The sequence below is a fragment of the Homalodisca vitripennis genome, chromosome 5 (genome assembly GCF_021130785.1).
Source record: "Homalodisca vitripennis isolate AUS2020 chromosome 5, UT_GWSS_2.1, whole genome shotgun sequence".
Lineage (NCBI taxonomy): Eukaryota > Metazoa > Arthropoda > Insecta > Hemiptera > Cicadellidae > Homalodisca > Homalodisca vitripennis.
Window position 1 is genome coordinate 124777586 of NC_060211.1, and position 24844 is coordinate 124802429.

Genomic DNA, 24844 nt, shown 5'->3' on the forward strand with positions numbered 1-24844 from the left:
TATTTCTAAAAATATATCTTCGGGTTTCACCAAAATATACATCTAACGTTTTACACTAAACGCAGTATAACTGAACACACAATGTACACAATATTTATAAACAGCACAAATTACACTACAGTAAATTATAAAGTCCTTCGATAAATATGGAAACTCTTTGTAAAAATAATCTAAATTATTTACATAAGAACTAGATAGACACTTAGATATGGTCCCTAGCCATGGTAACGTTACATCTTCTGCCCATAGTTTGATAGTATTTTCTCTCTATCTTAAACATCACACTGCAAATAAATGGATACGATTTAGAATTTGTATGATAAAGCCAAAGATCCACATAATGAGAAGTTAAATAACCGAAGGTGTAAAATTTACTTGAAAAATATATAAACTACATGAAACTTATTTGCTTGTATTATTGACATTTATTCATTACTGTACAATTATTGGATAATAGTTGTATATTTCAAATCTTTATATTAAATTTTGTAAAAGTAACAACATACAGAACTTTAAGGAAGCAAAAATTGTTCAAATCTGTTACATGTATAAAGTAATCCATTATTAGATAAAATAATTATGTTTTTACTATAAAAATGTATCAACAATATAAATTTAAATAGTTTTTAATAAGTAGAGCATCTGTAAATTTATACTACTTTTTCAAGTGGACGGATTTTCTAAAAAGAACTTTACGTGATTTTAATAAACTGATATAAAATTCTTCTTATTTTCAATAACTTAAAACGGACAAGTAAGTATCACAATTTAATACTAATACTTATCTTATAAGATTGTTTTTATAGCAAATTACAACTATAAGCAATAAACATAACACGCAATTACCTTATTCCTCAATGAAGCATATATTTTATCAGTGTATGTTTTTGTATGAATTATATATATATATATATATATATAATATATATATATATATATATATATCAATATCACAAGAGTTATCTTTAAACAATTACAGTTGCTCATAGTTTTAAAACTCTTTCTTGCTTCGTGTCAATGTAATAATATGAAGTGTCTAAGACTGAAAATAAGTTGTGCCATTAAATTGTTTCACAGTCAATTCAAACGTGATGAAAAAAATATAAACATCTAACGATAGTGTGGAACTAAGACGACAGTATTACTTACATTATAGATCTATTTACAATGAAAGTCAATGGTAATAATGTTGAAACACTTCGCCAATAGTACAACCTTTGCTGTACTAGTTACACAAGAGACTACTCGCTCACTCAATGTTATAATTTGAGGCACAGCAAACCTCTTTGTTATAACAGGCGGTATTTTGACATGTGCAGACTGCCGTGAAGTGAACTTATCGTCTCTTATTCGCTCCTTTCATGGTGTGAGTTTATGCCTCTATTCGCGTCGATTCACTAGAATTGCCACTACAGTCCGCTTTCTAAGAACACGACACTAGCGCTGTCACTCGGTATGGAAGGAGACCGAACTAGCACGTGCGGTGGTCATGGAGCGACCCTAGCGGCGGCTTTTAGAACTAACTTAACTAATCATCTGGACCTTAGCACACTTTGTCCATATGAATGATTTAGCTCCTGTGTAACTAATACAATTAAAGTTACAACAAATAATGTAACTTACATAGTTGGTGTTAACAATAGGATATACTTAGTGAAAGATGACATTGACTGTAGATTAGAATGTAGTTCACTCGGAAACCTTCATAACTCGGGTTGAAAAGACATATAAGTTGAATTATTAATTGATTGTTTAGACAATACAGTACATATAACCGAAGTACCCGGAAAATTTCCAGCGTTAACCTAGATTAAATTAGATTACTTACAGTAGAATAATTAAATAACTACATGTCTTTTGGCACACCATTCCTTGAACCCCAATAGTCGACTAGTAGTTGAGCTTAGTGTAAACAAGAAAGAAATATATTTAAAATCTCTTTAGCATACATATCATAACTTCAAGAATAGCAATAAACTAAACTGACAGATATCAACCGTATCACATATTCTAAATGTTAAACGTCTTGTTGCAAAGGATTTGATGTCACGCACAAAAATGTCATCACCTTATAAATTCGTTGTTTCCATCGTATTAGATTACAATACGTATAAGTATTTGTTTCAATAATATAGATTAGATTTCAGTGCACAACAGTACAAGATGTCCAAATTATCACTTGTTCCAATTGATTTGAGGAGTACAATAATTTAAATGTTGTTTAAAACCTCGGATGTCAATAATGTATTTTCCACTAATCGTATGCTACTGTTACTTCTGCATTAGTCCACTTTCACAGTATCCAAGTCCTCGTCAGAGTCGACATCCACCGACTCCTTACGCGCGCCCTCCATATCAACCAGTCGGAATGTTTCCAGAAACTCATTGAGATCCACGAGCCCGTCTTTATTGATGTCCATGCTCTTGCAGATGTCCAGCGCCTCATCCTGCGGGTGTTCCAAGTGCTCACCCAGCAGCTCACACGCATCCTTGAACTCCTCCAAGGATATGAAGCCTTAACACAGACACCATGTTTATGTTAGTGAAGAAAGGCATATATTAAGCATTACACAAAAACACAGACGCACATACACAAGCATTCAAGTGGTTTAAGAGATTACAAGTATAAAAAATACATCTACGCATTTGTAAATATTGTTTTGCAATGAACAGGTGAACTTGGTTTCACTATATGGTATAAATTGTTCACAATTCATATCAGGCAACATTTAATTTTACTCATTATCACTCTGAAAATAGCCAAAAACAGGTTTAAATACTAAAGACACTTTAATAGTTCGCACGAACATTCTTATAACTGAAAACATTTTTTAGTAATATTTAAATATCCACAATTTAATGTATAAACAACACAACTTACCGGAGTTATCTTTATCGATGATCCTGAAGATTGCTTCTAAGCTTGATTTATTCCTGTAAAGAGTTTCTACTACCGTAGCACCATGCTGAAACAAATTAATTCTTTACAGTAATGGTTTGTATGAGAGTATAACATATATGTCTAAAGCTGTAGCTTGTTCAATTATGCTACTGGTATAAAATAAATTATCGTCGTAATATGATCATCTAAATTCACTTGGTCAAAGATTATTTTTGACGCAAATCAGGTAGACTTCTTCAAATACTTCTTAAAAGCCCGTACCAACCGCAACACCAGAATTTGAAATCAATCGTAATCGCATGTGTAGGCTTACAGGTTTTCAAGTTCAATACTCTCTGCTTTACAAAGATTTCACATCTCCTCAACCCCTATAAATAAAAAGGACAAATTATCTTCAAAACAAAGTCTCCAGTAAGTACCTCTTTCTTGGAGTGGTCTATGTCCTGGAAGGTGGTCATGTAGCGGACCTTGCCCGAGCCTGCAGAATCCACAGAGACCAGCTTCTCCTTCAGCATCCTCCAGGGCAGGCTGAGGCCTGTGCGAGCCTCCATGACGGTGCACCAGTCTGTCACGGAGATTAGACCTGCAATAAAATATCACGGAATTGTTAGACCACATGGCCACGGACCAATTGCATGCCCAGAATCTTTGCTAGTAGCAAACTCGTTTAGTAAAAAATATACAATTAAAATCTCTTTACAATGAAATAGTTAAGACGTACCTCTGATATGTAATATTACACATATATTATATGTGTGCTAATAGCAAAAAATAGTAATAGACAAAAAGACTCTGAACAAAATGTAAAACATCCTAGTAAATTGCATTCTTAAGTATGGATAAGAACTCATCAGTTAAGTAGTCAAATGTAACGAATTATGCTAAATTAGGGCCTAAACATAAATGAATTTATAGAATGTTATACTTTTTAAGTCCAGTAAACTTGTATTATCCAACATACTGAAAATATTTACATGTCAAAAAGATACATATTGTAGATATGAAATTAAATTAAGAAATTTGAATGTTCCAAATTGCAGTGTTTATAGCTAATAAACCACTTGCTGCCCAATTTAAAGTTAGTTAAATTCCAGAATGTTAGAGATTTGGTAAATTATCAACCGGCTAGTTAAAATTAAATGAAATATGTGAAACAAATTTGTAAATAGATTTGGTATTAGGAAAGGAAACAGACAAACAAGAAAAGGTCTGTTTTTTATGTTTGCTGAAATTTAGTTTTGATTCATACATATTGAAAGCATTGTTAAGTAAAATTGCTACAATGTAGATAGTATTAACTGTAATATTTTTATTTCTGTAATAAATTATATATTATTCTTGTTAAATGTAAAACTTTAGGGATAACTCCAGACTTCTAGTACCCCTATTCAATCTATATCTCCGCTTTGTCGGCGAGTCTCAGAGTATTAAATGGCGATTTTGCACCAAAAACTTTACCAAAACATTTTGCATGATTTTATGAATAAAATACTGAATGAATGCTTCATCACATTACACAAACAATACACTACACTTAACTACAAATTTCTCGCTTTAAGTGCCCTTATTATCGCGAATAACAACTAGATTCTAATCTCACTGTAGCAAATGGAGACCGCACTGACCTTAGACGGGTCAGTATTTCTGCAAAATGTCTCAAGCAGCTGGATTGAGACAAAGTCAGTGATCGTACAAGGAAAAGTGAGTTTACATGCCATTTAACGATATTTTGTCGAATCTCTATGATAATCGCGCTACCTGATTGTTATGGTATTACGAGTATATCTGAATTTGAGTAGCACAGAAAAGTAAATTTTATTTTATCATTTAGAATATAGTAGAGTAACCGGCTTGACCGACACAAGAAAGGGGGGAAATCTGTACCGTTATTTAGGGGCATTTTTTATTACTTAGATTGGCAACCATGTTACTCGTTAACTTTTAGTATCACTTTCCCCCGATATTCTTGGAACTAAATTATTGGAGAAAAAATTACCTAACTGGCAAGCGTAGTAAATTATTCACTCTTGAACTTTGTAGCTGAAGATCTTACTGCCGAGCAAATCCTCGCGTGCCTTATCCGTCAGTAAAATTTGTGCGTCGACACCAACGGTAAAGGAAGTCATTTTAAAGATTTATTAAATTAAAAGAACATTGTAACCACCAGACCCACCCCCTAAGATATAATTTAAGTTCGTAATTATTCTATTTTGGCAGCAACGTGACAGTTATAACTTTATTTTATTGTCTTAAAGTGGTGCGTGCAGGTTTTATTTACCATAATTAATTTATAGTAAACTTTGCAATGCCAATATTTATTACTACGACGTCAGAGATCTCCAAGCCCTTGTATTCGCCCATTCGGTACAAACAGTAAACTTTGTAATATAATGGTAACCTTGCCGTATGTTTGAATAATAAATGTTGTTAACTTTTTCAGACCACTAATAATGGCTTTTTCGGTATATTATCAACATATAGTATTGTATTAGGCATAGTAACAATCAGCATATATGTTAATAAATTATCTTATATACCGAAGTAATTTTTCGCCTTTAGCAGAAAATTAAATACTTCATATGTGCGATTAGTTTGAAGGTAAGTTTTACATCCATACGGGCACATGTAGTAATTTTATTGTAAGTATAATACAAATACAATACGAAAACATCTACAATTCTCGCATTTATTGAACAGAATGTACAGATAATGAATGTTGCAAGATGGGGTGGTAACAGAGTAGGATACATTTTTTTAAGAGGATAAAATCACTTAAGCTATCTACCTGTGTTATTGGAATCTGCCTTTCTGAAGGCCTCTAAAAGTTTCTCGCGATGTGCTTCTATCTTAGAGTTGAGCTCACGGATGGCCGAGGACTCCACCAGCCCCACCCTCTCGCGGAAGGTGAGCGCCTTAGCCACGGACTTGGCTGTGTTGAACTGCACAAAGTGTGGCGCAAGTTGTGGTCCCACCAGCTTCATATAGGCGCCCTTGTTGGACCCAGTCTCGTAGTAGTTAGACGCCGAGAATATTGTCACCACCTTGAACAGCAGATAATTATAGGTCAGTAAAAATCATGGACAAGATGTTTTATTAATGATATCCTTAAATAATCAAATCAACTAAAAAATAACAATGTTGGAATGAAATTAAGTTTTCTTTGCTCCATTTATGCACTTTATACTAATAAATTGTATTAGTTCGATTATCTAAACAGAAAATTTACAAAATATATTTGATTACTTAACTAGTTTTGTGTTAAAAACACTACTTAACTAGTCATAAAAGTTAAAGTCACTAAATTGAAAAAAATAAACTTACGCTCTACCTTATCAAAGTGCATGATATAAAAGATGTAACTAATGCTAAAAAAGTAATAATGAGGATACCTAATTCTAAATTAAGCATTTAAAATTATGCTCATTTCTCCAAATTTTTAGTTTAACTATTAATCAGATATTTAAATATTTACAGAATGACCCCTCTAAATTTTGTTTAGGAGTAGGATACTGTTTTCCTATTTGTTTGACTGTAAAGGTCATATATAGCTTTGCAGGTTTTCACTAATAGTTTGAAATAAAAATGTTCATATTATTCTAAATATTACAAGCACACTAAAGTAATTTGGGAAAAAAACAAACACACAGTACCTTGTTGCTGTGTGTGAGCTCGTATCCGTCAATCTTGCACTCATGCGAGCGGATGATGAACATGAGATTGTGCTTGGCGAGGAACTTGTCCGTGACGTCAGGGCCGAAGTAGGTCCCGGCGCCTCGCAAGGTGTTGGGCACACAACCCTCGGTGCCCTGGGGATCGCTCCACAGGATGTCGAATACCTGGTCGCAAATCTTTGGTAAATGTGCTATTAATAACGGCTATTGCTCGTAAGGTATAGTTGATATCGTCATCATAATACTTTTATACATTACCTCTTACATGTAAGTAATAAGTTTAAAAAAATTTGACTTTTTAAAGAAAAGTCTTTATTTTTTAAAGATAACATTTATTTTCGGGCTTTCCTTCATTTTATGATACAAGGAATCAGTAATTCAACTATTTGTAGATCTGCAGTCTGATCTCTTCTTTCACAAGAAAATCTAAACTAATTAGGTTAGGTACATTGCAGATCTCGAACGTAGTGTTACTAATTACTTCTATTACTAAACGTTGGCTAATGTTTAAACATCGTGTTTATATACTTTATTAGTAAACTCTTGGAAAACTCCTATACTTTAACCTTACATGTAAATGCAATTTGCTTTTGTTACTATTTCTTACGGACCTGTAGCAATATTGTAAATCAAAGTTTTGGGCAAGAATTTATTATCTGCATGCCATATTGATAATTGGAGTGCGAGTTGGTTCCAAACAACTACTAGACTATCTTACTAATATGATGATAACATGGGAATTTGTGGTTTCAGTTGGTATTTGTGGGTATTTAGTTGGCGTCCAAAATCAGCTATTGATATAATTCTCTCGTCGATGGTATACATACATATACATAATTACATGTATACATAATTTTTCATGGTAGGTACAGCAAATTCAGTTATGTTTCCGGCAGAGATCAGTTAAGTGACTCACCTGCTTCCACTCCATCTTGTCGATGGCTTCGGTGGCGACGGCGTTTGACGTTTCCGGAACTACGGGTGGCCTCAGCAGTGACACATACTGAGACAGACAGACAATTTGAGATATATTTCTGTATTCGTATAATATATTGCTGAAATATTTAAAAAAAATTAACCAATACTATAACCTTTTAAAGAAAAACCTAACTTAATATACTGCAGTATTCCATTACAGTCTACTAATCTTATGTTTTCCTGTCATAATACTAGCTCTCAAACCTTTCTCAATATTATTCAAATGGTTCGCAGCACAAGCTGACACGGAATGCGCGGCATCCTTACTAACCAGTTGTACTGCCCGTCCATTTTAATTTTAGACCTATAAAAACAATACTCAACTTCAACATATTACGCCCTTACTTTTAGTGTAGAGTTATGGGAGGTATCTCAATTTAAGTATATTATTAGTATACATACGAACGTGTATGTACTTTTGGATATCTTTGATCAGTTCTTATTTATATATTTGTACTAGCAGTTACGTGTGGCTTCGCACGCAATTCCGTGGGTTTTGCACCTGTATGAGCACTTCTGGTTCGAGTGAATTATATTACCGACGCCAATTTTGAGTTTGCGTTGTCACCACGATCAAGTAAATAAATCGAAAAGTATATATTTAAGGTCATTCTAATTTACATTGTTACATGTAAAATCTTTTTAGATCGAATACTTAATATTTAATAAAAATGAACTGCTAAAAGTACATTCACAATGTCACTACAGTTTTGTTTATTTATGAACTGAAATATATTGTTAAATATTTTAGAGCTGGAATTAGTATATTAGTTCTAAAGCACGGTCCAGTGAACTTCCATCTAGCATAGTTCTTGCCGACTGCTTTAGAAGGAGTCTTCGGTGTCAAATTCTGACCATCTTATGTTTTGGAGCATTTTGTAATACATTATTAGGATTAGGATTTGTAGATGCAGTTTTGACTAATTGTAACAAAAATAAAATCATCTGTTTTGACAGTTCTAATATGTAAGGTATGAATGAAACACAATCAAGTTAATTTTACAAACAAGCAATAATTAAAGTAATTTTTAATAAATAATGAAAATTACTGTCATTTCATTACTGCTCCTGTTTATAAGTTGAACTATGGAAGATTTTAAATTTTTTCTAGACTGAGGTATCCTGCGAACCACAACAAAATTATAAAATGACGCATGTTACACTTACATATACTTTATTATAAAGTGGTCTAAAACTCAACCTTTGACTTCAACCAGAATTTATTTATTTAATTTATTGAATGACACATTTACATCAAAACCTTCAAATATTGATTGGCTACTTAATATACGTAATCATCCCGTAATTGCAGTTTTTAATATGAAGGCGCTTTGAAATTTTATCTTTTATTTTCTAAATTTAATACATAACAGCATACGTTTGTAAAAATAAACCATTCTTGAACATAAAACTATCATTAAAATCGGTGCTGCTACTTTAGGAGGAGTTCAGTTATATACACATGCACACAAGAATTAAATATATTATAATAAACCTGTTTTAGTAACATTTAGAGCGTTACCCAACTCAAAAATAATTGAAACAAAAGTACGCATTATGAGCAGTGTTGAGAATAATGATAGGACACTTAATTTCTTGATGTCAGGCCTACCTTCTGCCTGTCCAGCGAGCGGACCCAGTCCAAGTCGGTGATGTCAGAAATGCCACCATGCACTATCAACACCTTGTTGTTTACCACTGTACCCAGGGGTAGCCATCTGTACACGCCTTCGATCAGCTTCAGCAACCTTTCTGCGTTGTGCTATAACAACGTTTATATTCGTCAGTTCTAGCATCTAATTTACTTAGTAAGTTAACAGTTAATAAAAATACAACTGAAAGTAACATAACTTTGTGCTAGAGTAGCACGTGCTTTATTTCAGCTTATGGTCTATATGGAGGAATACAGTACAGCTTATATTCTGCACTTTAAAAATCACAGTTTTACTACTTACAATACTCTGTACTGTATAGGTAATTGTCCTGCATACTTTGTACTTTGCACTATACTGTAAAAATCATATAAAGCACTGTATATGAATGGTTCAAGTTTCATACTTGGCATATGACCGTTCAACATATGGTAAACGGAATTTTAATCTATAAGTTATTATTTTTTGCGAATAATTAGGATTGAGATAATATTTTGTTATCATTCTTATGACCAGTAGTACTTTTAGTATATAGGATTTTATTATTTTTATAACGTAAATAATATTAAAGATCTAATAAAATTCTACATGTAGCCATTTTTTTCTGATTTTAGACGTATAGAGAAGCACTTATAGTGTAAATAAATTATATTTATAGTACCGAGCTACTTGGAACTGTTGTAAACCAACAAACAAAATAATACAAATTTATCCCTTAATCTGACCCAAAATAATAAAAATATAAAATAATACTCGATGCAGTTTTTTTTAGTTGCTTTTCATTAGAATTATACCGCATTCTGGTCATGTTTGTACTTTTATGTTTGATTTTAAATCGGTATCTGCTCAATGCAATATTATATTATATGCATTCTTGCTTACCTTATATTTGAGTCGAACTTCTCTTATAAAGCCGTATCTGTAATCAAATATCAAACAAATGATATTTTGCTTAGCTACAAATGTTTATAACTCTTAAAATGAAGCCATAACATTATTATTCGTGGTTAAACCCTGAGACTTAGATTTTCTTTTAACTCAGCTTTCATATTTATTACAGTAATTATTGCTGTGCCTATTATTTATATAAGTATAATCTCTTATATATTGCTCATTATGTGAATTTTTATACATTTTTTTAGGCTACAAATTTTCTTCTTTTAATACAAAACGGTACCTATTACTGTACTATAAATGGTACGAAATTTTATTGCACCTTGTGTTCATGACGTGATCCTCGTGGTTCCCGCGGTTCAGAAACACACCATCAGGGAACACCAGCAGCACAGACAGCAGCAGCAGGAACACTTCCAGCCCTTTCTTGCCTCGATCTACGAAGTCACCATTGAACACGTATGGGTTCTCTGCAGATGGCAGGCCGTTCTGTCAAATACATCATAACATAGATACTAACGTAGATAATATACTTATGCATTGTGCAGTTTATTTATTATAATAGCGTTCTCATAACGTGGCACCAATAGATTATTGAGAAAATACATATCTTATTAAGTTGATAGTAGTAGATATTAGCCTACTGAATTAAAAAGCATAAGGCTACTTTTAGTTGCTTTTGTTTGCAAACAGCCTCCTTAAAAATGAGAAAGACGCCCTGCATAGACAATTTGTATGCACTGGGTTATAACACTGGCCGTTTCCACTTCATGACCTTACTAGTGCTAGAAACTCATGAAATAGTCCTTTTATAGAAGAGGACTCACTTCTCGGAACCAATAGATTGAATGATAACTCGTAAAAGATGTTGGACTTAAATCATACAAGTATACCATTAAATTAGAAGCTAACTTCCTATACCATATAATGAAGCATCTAGGAGAACCATCAAGGATGAGAATGACGGTTTTCAATGAAAGCCGTGTAACTAATGCCTAACGATATCCGTGCCAGAAGAATCAGGGTTTTTTTTTTGTTTTTAGATAAGCTTCAACAGTTATAAAGGAATGGGTTCAGATACACAAATTTTGATTAATCTGTCGGGGTGCATTTGTGTGGTATTCACTCATTTCGTGTTTGCTATTCTAAGTTACAACTGATCGACGAGGAAAAGTTTAAACCTGAAAGTAAAAATATAATTTCCACAATTTCATTTCTGAATGAATCTGGATTGACAATAATAAAGTTTAATCGTGATATAGATGAAGATAAATGTCTATTCAGACGACGAGCTACAGTGCGTAAATAGTAGAGAGAGACTTGATCCCCGGAATTCTGAGTTAGAATTATGATCAGGTTGATCACGTACGAGTAGATATGATCTGAATAGGAACAAAGTGAGTATGAATAGAGGAGGCTGAACCGGTTACTACGTGGTAGAGAATGAAACTTCATCTCATATATATATATATATATATATATATATATATATATATATATATATATATATATATATATATATAATATATGTATTGTATAATATATATTGAGATGTAATATATATATATATGTATTGAAAAACATTGAATCACAAAAAAACTCCCGGCGGAGCAAGAACTTTTTGTGATTCAATGTTTATTGAAATTAAAAATAAGGCTATTGCCATTTATACAGTTTAATGTAAATAAAAGTCGTTTGACAGGTATTTGGTCTTCCGATCATATGTTAGTTTGCTTATTTAAACGCATATGTGACAGATACGGCCAAATACAAAATAATTGAATCAGAAAAAGTAAGCGCTATGTGGTGTAATGGTAGCACATTCACCCGACAAGTGAGAGATCCGGGTTCGACTCCTGGCGGAGCAAGAACTTTTTGTGATTCAATGTTTATTGAAATTAAAAATAAGGCTATTGCCATTTATACAGTTTAATTATATATATATATATATATATATATATATATATATATATATATATATATACACTAATTTAACACACATAAAATGAGCATGACATGAAACTAGAGCTCAACAGTAATTAACGCTAAAAGGATTATCACTCTCAATAAAAAATATTCAAAATTCAATACATCGCTTAGTACCGTACCGATCAGGTAGTATTTTTACTAGATGTTTACAGTAAACTAATATTGCTAACCAATTTCTGGAATGAAATTAATAAGTATTTTAAATCAGTTTTAGTGTATCAAATTCAATAAAACTGAATTAAAACATCAAAATAAAACTATTAATCAAAATAATAGGAAATTTTGACAAAATGGTATTCTCAAGTAAAGTCTAGTGGAATCTAATGTGTTAAAATCTAGGGTAACTGTACACTTTACTGTGTAAAAGGAAGTCTCAATAGATTACTTGCGTTTCAACAAGAAGAGATTTTTGTGAACATCGAGTAGTCAAAGAATGAAAAGGGAGAAAATACAATTTACCAACCGTCGTTGTGGAAAAGCCCTGGGGTATTGGGAGGCGAGTGTTCACTGACTTGACTGAATTTACTTACCAGAGGACATTAACGGATATTTTACTTCGCAAGTTTTTATTTATTTACTACAATAATTTAGCCTACTCTTAATTTAGTAAAATGTTCTTTCTTCACAATTTTATAATTTAATCGTATTAAACAAACTTAGGTTTATTTTAAACCCACATGATACTTATTATTGGTTATTTTTGGATACATCGATCCCTCTAGGTATCGAACGAGGCAACTAAACCCATGTAAGTTATACTACTGTATTCTAATCCCAAGATTTCCGTAATTAAATTATTAATAACTATGATTGAAAATCATTTTCTCTTATGATTTTAAAGTTTGCACAATTAAAAAACTTTACAAAAACGATGATTATACAGGGTGTCCAAAAAGTCCCGGGTCGGTTAAATATTTTTTTAAATATTTAAAATAGAGCTACAAAACCTTACACAAAGTTAATGGATATAAAAATCTATTTTACCACATATTCAGTGATCCGCTACTTCCTCAGGGGGGCGGCCCGCTGGGAGTCAGAAGAAAATCTTAAATGTAAACATAGGTTGATATGCATATCAAATAACAGGTCTTTATTAGTAGAGTACAGAGCCGCAACCCCGACCTCAAACGGATAACCGAGTCAAAAATGACAGCCGTTCAAAGATTGCTTGAGTTTGCAACTTAGGTTAATGTAAAATATACACTGATGAGCTTTTTTATTTTAACTTTTACTAACCCAAAACTGTTTATCTGAATACTAAAGACCTTTTATTTGATATGCATATCAACCTATGCTTACATTTAAGATTTTCTTCTGACTCCTAGCGGGCCGCCCCCCTGAGGAAGTAGCGGATTACTGAATATGTGATAAAATATATTTTTATGTCCAGTAACTTTGTGTAAGATTTTGTAGCTCTATTTTAAATATTTTGAAAAATATTTAACCGACCCGGGACTTTTTGGACACCCTGAATAATTGGTTTGTTTAGCACTGTCTACATTAAATGTCTAAATAAAAAGTAAATTATCCTTTTGTTTATTGACAAAACGTGCAAAGGGGTAGTTTTAAGGGTACAGTAAATGTTTCGAATTAAATCAAGTATAGTGTTAATTCATACACACAAATATATATTTTTATATAGATTTAATGGCACAACTCCATTAGTCCATCAGACGTGTGATGGAGCCTCCATTACGCAGCTGTCTCAAGCTGTCAAGTTCCCACCATTTGTTCGCTGTTTTGATTGCCATCAACTGAAATGAATCAGAGTAGAGTATTTTGTCCTGGTTCATGACAGCGTTCGTTTTGATTTTAAAATAAGCGGTTTTCACTTTGATATACTTTCAACCTTAATGAACCTAATTGCTAACAACCGGGTGAAAAGTTTGACCCAAACATACAAACAGTAATACTTCCAAAAAAGTAGCAATTCAAGCAACTATAGTCTACAACAATTAATTATTAGTTACTATTTAAACACCAGTAGAATTCGATTACATTGAATACCTTTCTGTACAGCGATACAGTTGTTAAATCAGTTTAAAATTACTGTCCGTGATACTGATTTCCCATGGGTTACTTACAGCCCCATTGTCCGTTTCAAGAATTGAGTGCGCATGCATGTTATAATATAAATCTTAACAGGATATATGGCTCTAAATCCGCTATTATGGAATTTATTTTTAAGGATTATCACTGTTCACAATTTTAAGGAACATTTGATATTGTAATTACCCAGGGGATAAAAGATGTAACTTTAAATTACACTACTTATATCTTATACTAGCAGTTACCCGCTTCGCACCCAATTTTATTTTGAAGAAAAGGGAAATCATGGGCATTAAAACTTTGTACTTCAAAGCCTGTTATTGACTACACAGGGATATATAATCTTCACATAATGCCTACGCTCCTCCAGGTATGAAAGGTCCCAGTGTGATTATTATATAGTACATAAAACGCTCAAGGAATCATCTCTACCGTCCTACCCGCAGCTATACTTAGGTAATATTAACCTCTGCACAAGAGTATATTTAAATTTAGACTGAACAGTTGCTGTCAGTAATGTTGTTGTTGTAATAAATATTCATGGAAATTTAAAGAAATTATCTTTCAAAAGGCTGTTCATTAAATGTGACATCATATTACAAATGTCAACCTGTAGACGTGCCTCAAAACGGACGTATATTCCACTGTTAAAAAAATGCTGATATTTCCCATTTATGTTGTTACTATAAATAGTGTGATATTTGAGAGGTAAATGAGTATACTCACATACTAAACCATTTGAGTATACTAAACCCAGTTTTGAGGTTAGATGAACTATAAACAATATGAGCTTGAACGGAATGACAATACGGAACAACTGCTCACTTTGATGTGTTTATGAAAATGTTCATTTTTCTTAAATTTTAAGTCTATTACTTTTACAAAAAATGTTTATGGTTAGTATTTTGGGTGACATGTGTAAGTGTACCACCATTGGAATATTAGCAAACTGCAGAAATGCAGTAAATTTCTTTGCATTGACTTTATTTGCTTTTTTCATAATAGCAAAAATGCCTAGAAGCACAATTTTATAATAGCCACAACTTTATAATATGGAGTTCAACTGAATATTTATGGTTAAACTCCTTATATTTTATAATTATTTAAGACAGAAAATATGAATTTCTAAAGGTTACATTAACGATTCTTCTTCGTTCAAGAGAAAACAATTTTTTATTGTTGCATTCCTAATTGTATTATCGTGGTTTTAGGCACCTTTAATAAGCAAATGACAAAGTTGTCTTAGTGGTCAATATTCGTAAGACATAAACTTAGATCTGGCACGTACACTAAGTAAGTATCCACTAATAGACTCATCGCCCCAGGTCCACTCCCCTCCACTTTGAGAGGATGATCAATAAGTTTTCAAACTACTTCTAATGCTATAAACTTATATAAGCCAAAGACCTAGAGGCCCCTGCTGCTCCAATATTCCATGTTTGGTTAACTTACCTTGTGAAATATAATGAGTAGGTCGTCAAGCTTGCCGTGGAGGTCTCCACAGACAGTGATCTGCTTCGATATTGCCGTAGACGCCACATTCAGGTTGGGAAGCTTCTTGAGTTGCGTCGTCGCCTGCTTGAGTATCGTCGCCACGTATTTTGCATGCAGCCGGTGTGTCTACAACACGGGAGTTTTAAAATGTAACGTATTTTTTGTGTATTTTAAGGAATGGTTTATAGCTAACTGCAGCAATGTAGCTATAAAAATGCATTCGATAACCATAATTATTTATTGATTTACATTCTGATAGGTTGAAAATACAGGGTTCGGCAAAAAAAAAACCTCCCTGGTTTGAGCAAGCCACCACGTGAGTTGAAGTGAGGGTAGAGATGTGGAGGGGGTATTGTTCCTTAGCGGCGTACGTGCCATTTTCAGTGTTTGCCATGGCTTGGCTCTGTGAGCATCGGGCGTTTGCTGTGGAGGAGTTTATTAAAAATGACGGTTCTGTGATTTCAACTCAACGAGCGTTTCAGATTCGATTCAAACTTGGCTGACGTAATTGTGTTCCTGATGCGAAAACGATTAGACTGTGGGTGTCAAACTTTAGACAAACAGGGTCAGCACTAAAAAGAAAACCAACTGGCCGACCTCGTACTTCAATAACACCTTAGAATGTGGCGCGAGTGAGAACATCCATCCAACAGTCTCCAAAGCGTTCAGCGGTTAAACATGCAGCTGCCCTGGGATTGTCAGAAAGAAGTGTAAGGAGAATTCTGCATAAGGAATTTCATCTGCATCCATACAAAATAATGGTTGCCCAAAAGTTGTCTGAAGAAGATTATGAAATTTGCAGGGCTGCATGTGACAACATTTTTCAAAACATTCCCCCAGATGCTGTCTTCATTTCTTCTGATGAAGCCCACTTCCACTTGCGTGGAACTGTTAACAAACAGAATTTCCGCTACTGGGCTGCAGAAAATCCTAGGGAACTCCACCAACATCCACTTCACCGCCCAGTCACAGTTTGGTGCGCCGTTGCGGAATTTGGTGTGTGGGGACAGTACTTTTTTGAAGAAGATGGACAAACAGTAACGGCCAATGCCGATCGTTATTGTCACATGATAGAGACATTTCTCCGACCCAAGATCAACCAGTTTGTTTTAGACCATGAGGAAGAAGAAGTTTGGTTCCAACAGGACAGAGCTACAGCTCATACTGCTCGGCGGTCCATGGAAATGTTAAGAGAGTTGTTCCCTAGACGTCTTGTTTCTTTAAGAGGAGACATTTCCTGACCCCCAAGGTCATCCGACTTATCACCTTGTGATTTCTTTCTGTGGGGCTACCTAAAGGCTGAAGTGTACAAACATCGTCCCAGAGCTCTGCAAGAAATAAAAGATGCCATTAGGCAGGAAGTGGCAGCCATTCCAAGGGAAGTTACACGAAGAACTATGGACAACTTCAAAGAAAGACTTCGTGAATGTCTTAACAATGGGAGACATCATTTATTGGACATAATTTTCAAAACCAAGGAAAGTGTACTAAGTGATGTAAAATGGCATCATATAGGCTATTTACAAATATAAGTAATTGTTCTGTATGTTTCTTATTCTTTTTGCAAATGCAAATCAGGGAGGTTTTTTTGCCGGACCCTGGTTTAGTAGAAAAAAATCGCATACGACTGTATATATAAAAGTTTAGAGAAACACTATCCCCTCTGTAAAATTCTAAGATTATATTCCAACAATAAAAGATCTCTCTCTCTCTCTCTCTCTCTCTCTCTCTCTCTCTCTCTCTCTCTCTCTCTCTCTCTCTCTCTCTCTCTCTCTCTCTCTCTCTCTCTCTCTCTCTCTCTCTCTCTCTCTCTCAATATATATAGTCAATGTTAAAATAAAACTATAGCTTTCCAACTATAATTAGACAGGTCACATGAAACACAATATTAATTAATTAATTTTCACAAAATAAGAAATAAAAAACAATAAGTTTGCCAATTGATTTGAAGGTTTTTGCTCTGCTACTAAGGCCTGAAGTTGGAACAAAACTGCATAATAAAACAGTGAATCGGCAATACTAATATAAACGGAAAATTGTTTTAAAATAGTAAAGATGATAAAAAGTTGTAGAAAAAAAATATCAAAACAAGACATTCTGTGTTTAAATTGTGAGTGGTTGAAAAATGTGATATAAAAGACACGTACATCTTGTGGAAAAACTCAAAGATAAGTGATAAAAATGCACATAGTTTGTTTACTTAAAAAATTCCTAAACGGACTGGTGAGATAGTAAAATGACATGACCAAAAATGAAATAATACTTACAGCAATACTGGAGTGTATGATAGTCAGACCAATTATTTATCAGCGAAAAGTGGATTTACAATGAATAAAAGTTTTCAGTTGATTAAGACTTACATGAAGTTAGTACCATGGTACACAATATTGTAATGGCGTCGTTTACACTCTCATGTACTGCTATGAAAAGCATACTTAGTCAGTGTATGAGAAAGGTGCATAGGAACATTCCAAAACTGTTAACTTTTAAAGAATAAATGTTTCACAATAGTATTAAAGGAAAAACACTAATCGGAAATATATAATATATTTCTTCATGGATTTGAATATTATGCTTTGCACAAAATTATTATAATATTACACTCATTATCATTACCAAATGTGACGTGAACAAACAAAGTGTACACAGATTAAGATATGTAGGTAATGAAAATTGACAAGATACATTTTAAGCCTAAAAATGAAAAAAGACAACCAAGTTATACAAACATTTGCAATGTGAAAACATCAGTGACAATTAAATGATGAAAGACAAGAAATTAACTAGACTTCAATAAATAAATTAGAGGAGTGGAAACATCGTTGCAGAACATCGACTTACAAACTCGGGATGGATTTTTGATGAGCAAACATTGCAGCATCTTTTCCAAAAAGGTTCCTAGTAAAAACATGGAAGTAAATACCATATAGTCCACCCCTTATTGCCGAAAACTGAGCGTAAAATCAACTACTAACTCTAAGAACCTGTGAATAATTATAGCATTTATAATGTGGTAAACAAATTAAAGTAGGACATTATTTATTGTTATCATATCCTATTATGTAAGGGCAATTTTACAAAACACAAATATTAGAAATTTTATTTATAAATGTTGCTTAGATTAATATTTAAATATTATAACATTAAAGCTTATAAATTAATTATAAAATACCATATTATGTTATGTTATTTTATAAAACTCTCATATTAAATAATATAAGTGAATTTTCATTATACTAATATTTAAATATTATAATATTTATAATGTTTTATATACGGCTTCTCGTGGCAATTTCGTAGCTTTGCATGAGTATGAATATTTCTAGTTTGAGTTAATTATATTTCCGTCGCCAAATTTGAACTTCCCTTGTTGCCACGATAAATAAAATACTGTATGTCCTAAAGTGTATATTTATGGCCGTTGTAATTTTTACATTCTGTATATTTTTTGTCTCATAGTTTACTTTGCCTTGTTTCCTCGATGAACAAAACGTATAGGCATATACAGTTCTGAGAAGCCTTTCTGGCTCGAGACGACTAAGATGGGTATAAGTTAACTGTCTTTAAATTTATGGTAAAAGTTAGATAGTAACTTACCAAGCACTGTATACTTAATATTTGCTCAAATTGACAGTTAAAAGTCTATGTTTACTCAAACTTTTATCTCGATATATTCTTTACTCTGTGCTTAACAGCCGTTGCAGAAAAGGTTGAAACAAGAAGTTCCGTTACGATCAAGCTTACTCTATGCTTCCAAGACTATATATGTAAAATAACTTAAGATAGTGGTATAAATAACAGTTAAATTCATTTAACAGGGTATTTCAATTAATAGTATTTGTTTGGTGTAACAAAGCTTTAAGGACCAAGTGGGTGATAGCCGGAGGAAATTTTGAATTATAAATAGGCTAATCTTAACAAGGAACCTAAGAATGTCCACGTAAAATTTTAGTCGGTCCCATAATAAACGAATTCTTGAAAAAGTTTCTTGATACTTGCATGGTTATTTTAATTATCTTAAATTTTGTATCAATCGATCCAACACTCTGATAGGCCTTTTGTAGATATGAAATATATCCAAATATAGGGGTCTGCCTCACGGGGTTTCAATCTCCCATTGTTAATAATTGTCTAGCTATAATACGTGCTAATCTTATGAGAGTATTTTTGTTTTTGTTTTTTTTCAAACAGCTGATCACGAGTCAGGTAGTTACTTCACAATCACTAACTAACTTAATTTCAGCTCATTTGTTATAATATCCATCAATGATTGGTTATAATTATAAAATACTTTTAAAAATGTATGAAATTATTATGTTACAATTAAAATAGGTAACCTCATATTTTGTACTATATATATCTGCATAACGATAAGTAAATCAATCACTGGTAAGTCTAGCGAACCTTTTTCTTGCGGAAGGACTCGATGAGATTGTCGAGGTCGCGGCGAGTGAGGGGGTTGCCGAGGTGGATGCCCTTGTAGTTGCTCTCTACAGGGTGGTTGGGCGAGCTGTTGCAATCACTAGGCGACTCGTCCTCAAACTTGGTCTCAACAGTCGTATCTGTTCAAAAGTGTTACTACATTATGTCACGGCCACAGATGAAATAACCTTTATGCAGGCCTGCATGTATATGTCTTATGGTATTACATCACGTTTATGCGCTTTTGTCTTATCAATTAATTATATCCCAAGTACTTACTGAGATACAATTTTATAATTGATCAGTATCAGAAAACCACTGTTCCAATTATAAAGCGTTGGAAACAATTATGACATCGTTACAGTTTATCTCAGCTAGTAATCAAACATATGTAATATATTTTAAATATTCAATATCTCAGTTTTATGAGTAAAATATTGGACATAGTAATCATATGTCCATGTTGCTTGTGGTAATGTATCTCTGAGGTATCATAATGATACTCTAACTGAGATGAAATTTTATTTAATGAGAATTATAAAGAAATGATGCACCTCACTGTTGTGAGAGTTGCATAGTTATAGCATTATTGCTCTAGGTCAGGGGTACATATTGGGAAAGTGTTCTCTACTAAGTTATTATTCTAAGCTACGTTATTACCTGATAATGTCACCAAGTTTCCATTTTCACGAAATTGGCAATTAAAATCTCTATAGATAACAACTTTTATAGCTAAGAGTTCTTAGAACTGGACTAATGTCACAATAAAAACCAAAAACACTTTAGTTTATCTAGAAATTAAAATTAAGCTCTTTGCAAGCACATTTTACATATTCTATATTTTTTTGCCTTATACATACAGTAGACACATATTATTGTCAGTATGTAAACTGTTTATATAGTCATGATTATATATTATTTAATATAAATTCTGAAAAATACAATTCGTAAGAAATAAACTCGAACTCGTCATTTGATTTTTTTATCTCAACATAAACTGAGTATATTATAAATAATTCCATATAGAATTTTTAAATATTGTTACGTTTTATAATAATGTGTTTATAGACATTGTGTGGTATATTTTAACAATAGTGTCTATTAAAGACTATTAAAGTCGCCTTAAAGAAATTACGAAAAAGATCATAAAGAACGTAGTATAACTATTGAGCCATAACAAAATGTGATGTAAACTGTTTTACGAATGAAGTTTTGTGTATTTCAATGATGGAAGGCTATAAATTCTCCCCGGCCACTTTCTGTTTATCATACACATTGTTGATACAATGACTAGTTAACGCACGGAGCTAAATCCTGTCCCACAATTATAAACCGTTGGGCAGTAGAACATTATGTGAATGAGTGTGTAATGTTATACTCATTTGAATGAATTATAAACAGGTTATGTGGGTTGTTGATTACCATTTAAATGTTCCATTGTGCTGTAATTCTGCCATAAATATAGTTAGAATATTATGAAATAAATTTATAGGCTAGCACTGTTTTATATAATCTTCTATTTTTGAACTAACACAGGCTTTTTACCCATTGGAAATTTCAATCTACACCTAAAAGAATATTTAAACGCACTCAAACACATTCTGAGTCATCTTTTATTATTATATCAGTTTCGTGTTGCAATAACTTCCTATTTAACATCCTCAAGAAAAATGCAGTCTACATAAAGTTTCCTAAAGAACCTAAGCAATAAGAGAATCCGTGTTTATTCTTATAATGGCGACAGGAAGTTTGGCAATTAATTGCGTGGCATTTAAAATTGCTACAAATTTCATATATGGCGTCCCTAAATCACTAAATTTGGCGTAGTTATTAAATTAAAAAAATATTAATAGGAGACAATATAGTAGTTTCTTATTTAAATTTTGATATTTTTGAATGGATTTTGAAGCTACAGGCATCATTTATGCAATCAGTGGGAAAATAGTGTTTTTCATCTATAAAACCAAAGGTATAATGGTTTTAATTCCGGTCATCACGTGCGTTTTGGTAAAAAAGGTGTTATGTTGAGGGTAAATCAGCGTATTTAAGTAAAAAGATATAATAACTGAAAATAGCATTCAGAGATACAACACTAGAAGAACTAACACTGAGAGTAGAAATACCAAATTTTAATACCAATAATTTTAAATAGCAAACGGGCAGGAAATTGAGAACTTATACTATACTGCAATTCAATTTCCATTCTGCAGTACTGCAGTGTATAGGATCTAATGTTCACAGTCTATTACAAGAACGGAATTCCTTATATATATATATAACGACCCGAACCTAACATGAACGCATGAATAATGAAATGAAATGAATAATGAAACGACATGAATATGAAAGCATATTCAAGAAATTATGCTTTATTTGTTTATATAACAATTTCATCCTATTGGTAAAATGTCTTAATATTTAACTGAAGACATAATAATTATAAAGTGTAAAGCAGTGTTGAAAGTAAGTGAAGTGAGTAGGACAGCAATAAGATTGCTGACAACGCAGACTCAACACCTGCGTGTGCTGGAAGGCAGTCGAGATCAGGCCTCAGACTCGTTAACATGTAATTGTCTGTAGCTCTAGTATAAAATTTTCTAAATTCTTCCAATAATGTAATTCAATATCTTATTTCATTCAGAAGTGCTCTCCCCCTTTTAAACCAATCGAAATTGTGTAATTTATATAAATTAATCAATAATAAACAGTGTTTTAAAATTCAAACGTTGTTGTACAAAGTTTATTTCTTTTTTCCGGAATCATCCGGTGGTGGCAGCGGATACCAATAAGATCCCCAAATCGGTCACGTTACATATATATTATTGGTTCTTCTATGCATGTTAAGAGAAAATATTAAATATGGAGAGCTCACAATACTTGAACATGCATTTTAATTTATTTTTCATTTTTTATAATAGCTCGATAAACTTATAAACTGGATATGTTTATTACGTCCGATTTCTGACATAATTAGCATATCCTTGAATTATTTTGAACAATTTAAAAATTTTGAATTGAACACTGGAAGTAAAAATACGACGTGCACTTAGCTTCCACATAATATCACTTTAAAAGGTTTGCCAACACAAGCAAGATGCATTTTCCTTGCAAAGTCATGCCTTGAGAAATAACTGATGGAATCTGCCACTCAACCCTCCTTCTCTGTAGTCTTCACTCGGCCTCTGACTTAATTACATCGTCTCTCATTGTTCCCAGCCCTGATAGATATTGACCTCGCGCCTTTCGTTATCAGTTCTACTAGCTTTATTCTGCCTACAAATACTGCAAAAATTACATTTTTTACTGTTACATCGATTTGTGTTGTTAATTTTAACTTATTTTATTAACACTATTCGTTCCTCTTTCTACAGCGTATAAAATATCTTGAAATATATTGTGTGATGACAAATAACTCATGAAAACAATTTAGTAACGTCACTGTATTTTAAACATATTAGAACATGATAACTCATAAGAGGTTTTTTGTTTTTAAAGATTTCATATATACTTGTTTAAAATATTTTATAAGCTAAGTGAATTACGTTGATTGAATAAATGCATTAATTGGTCATGCGGATGTACTGAGTTGAGCTTACTGAATATATTAAAAATTAATTATTTAATTTGTAGTGTATTCTTTACTTATTGAAATTATCTCAAAATATGTACCACTTTTATAGTTTAAAATTATTCATAATCATGGAACAAGTATCAATTTACAAAAGAAAGATAAAAAATTTAAGAACTTCCGCTATTTTTCTTTCAGTTTAATGTTTATTGATGTTTAGATTCCAATTAATTAATAATTGGAAAGTAACACTCAGTTCCTATAAGTAATATAATAAATTGCAAATATATAATAGAGGAGTAGTTACATTTTTAATGTGTAACTATACAAAAGCGCATATTTTTAAGGTATGGTATAAATCAGGAAAAAGGGCCCTTTCTTCACTTAAGATTACATGAATTTAATTCACGCAAGGCCAGGACTAGTTCCTTTTGATGTGCTTTAAATTTACTTTGTGGAGTTTTTTTACACGACTTGGTCAAATGTGGTTTCCCGTGATTACTTGTCAACCCTCCCCTCCTTCACCATCACACCCGATCACAGTAACTCTTCCTGTGAACTATATTTGTACTCCATCTCTGCTTTCACCTGTACATTTTTCTATGTAGAATGTTTCGACCCCATGAAGGTCTCTTGGGAGGATGGAACATCTCTGAGCCATACCGCGTTACCGTGTTGTGGGTGGAAAGTGAAAACGACTCCAGAGAGTGGTATCATCCTTATTTAACCTTTTTCTCTCTATTTGCACTTCTCCCTTCCTATACACATTTGTTCTCAAAATATTCTAACTTTCTTTTATGTGGTTGGAATAATTTATTGTTAACTTTCCAAATCGATTAACTCACTCGTTTATCATAAGACTCAAGTACATTAACATCTTTCATAAGCTACAAAGTAAAACCAATTTAATGCAGAAATAAATAAATCTAACCTAACATTTGATCACATTTTAAAAATATATACCTACTCATAGAAACTTGATTGGGTACTGAAGAACCACCTGGACAACTCAATAAACTTCCAGGAGCGGTACACCACTTAGCGAAAGTGTCGATATGTTGGCGTACAAGTGTTTACCAATAAAAAAAACTGTGGAGGATGATTCTTTGAACGAGTAAGGCTTCCCTAGATTTATGCAAGCCTAAAAATGACTAAGCATTTTGTACCGCTCTTTACATGGTTTGATTTGAAAAGGCTGACCTCCTCCTCTTTCTAAGTAACATTA

At 32.7% G+C, this 24844-nt stretch overlaps 1 protein-coding gene across 1 annotated transcript in view; it reads right to left on the reverse strand.

Annotated features, from left to right (window-relative positions):
- Positions 1-951: 951 nt before the first annotated feature.
- LOC124362826 (serine/threonine-protein phosphatase rdgC-like) overlaps positions 952-24844 on the reverse strand; it is a 137034-nt gene continuing 113141 nt past the window's right edge. The window contains exons 5-15 of the mRNA XM_046817662.1: positions 20034-20191; positions 15588-15755; positions 10420-10586; positions 10086-10122; positions 9164-9313; positions 7490-7576; positions 6553-6738; positions 5688-5943; positions 3322-3485; positions 2882-2966; positions 952-2515 (exon numbers count right to left, since the gene is read on the reverse strand). Coding sequence (XP_046673618.1) covers positions 2283-2515; positions 2882-2966; positions 3322-3485; positions 5688-5943; positions 6553-6738; positions 7490-7576; positions 9164-9313; positions 10086-10122; positions 10420-10586; positions 15588-15755; positions 20034-20191 — 1691 coding nt within the window. The 3' untranslated portion in view covers positions 952-2282. The remainder of the gene's footprint in view (positions 2516-2881; positions 2967-3321; positions 3486-5687; positions 5944-6552; positions 6739-7489; positions 7577-9163; positions 9314-10085; positions 10123-10419; positions 10587-15587; positions 15756-20033; positions 20192-24844) is intronic.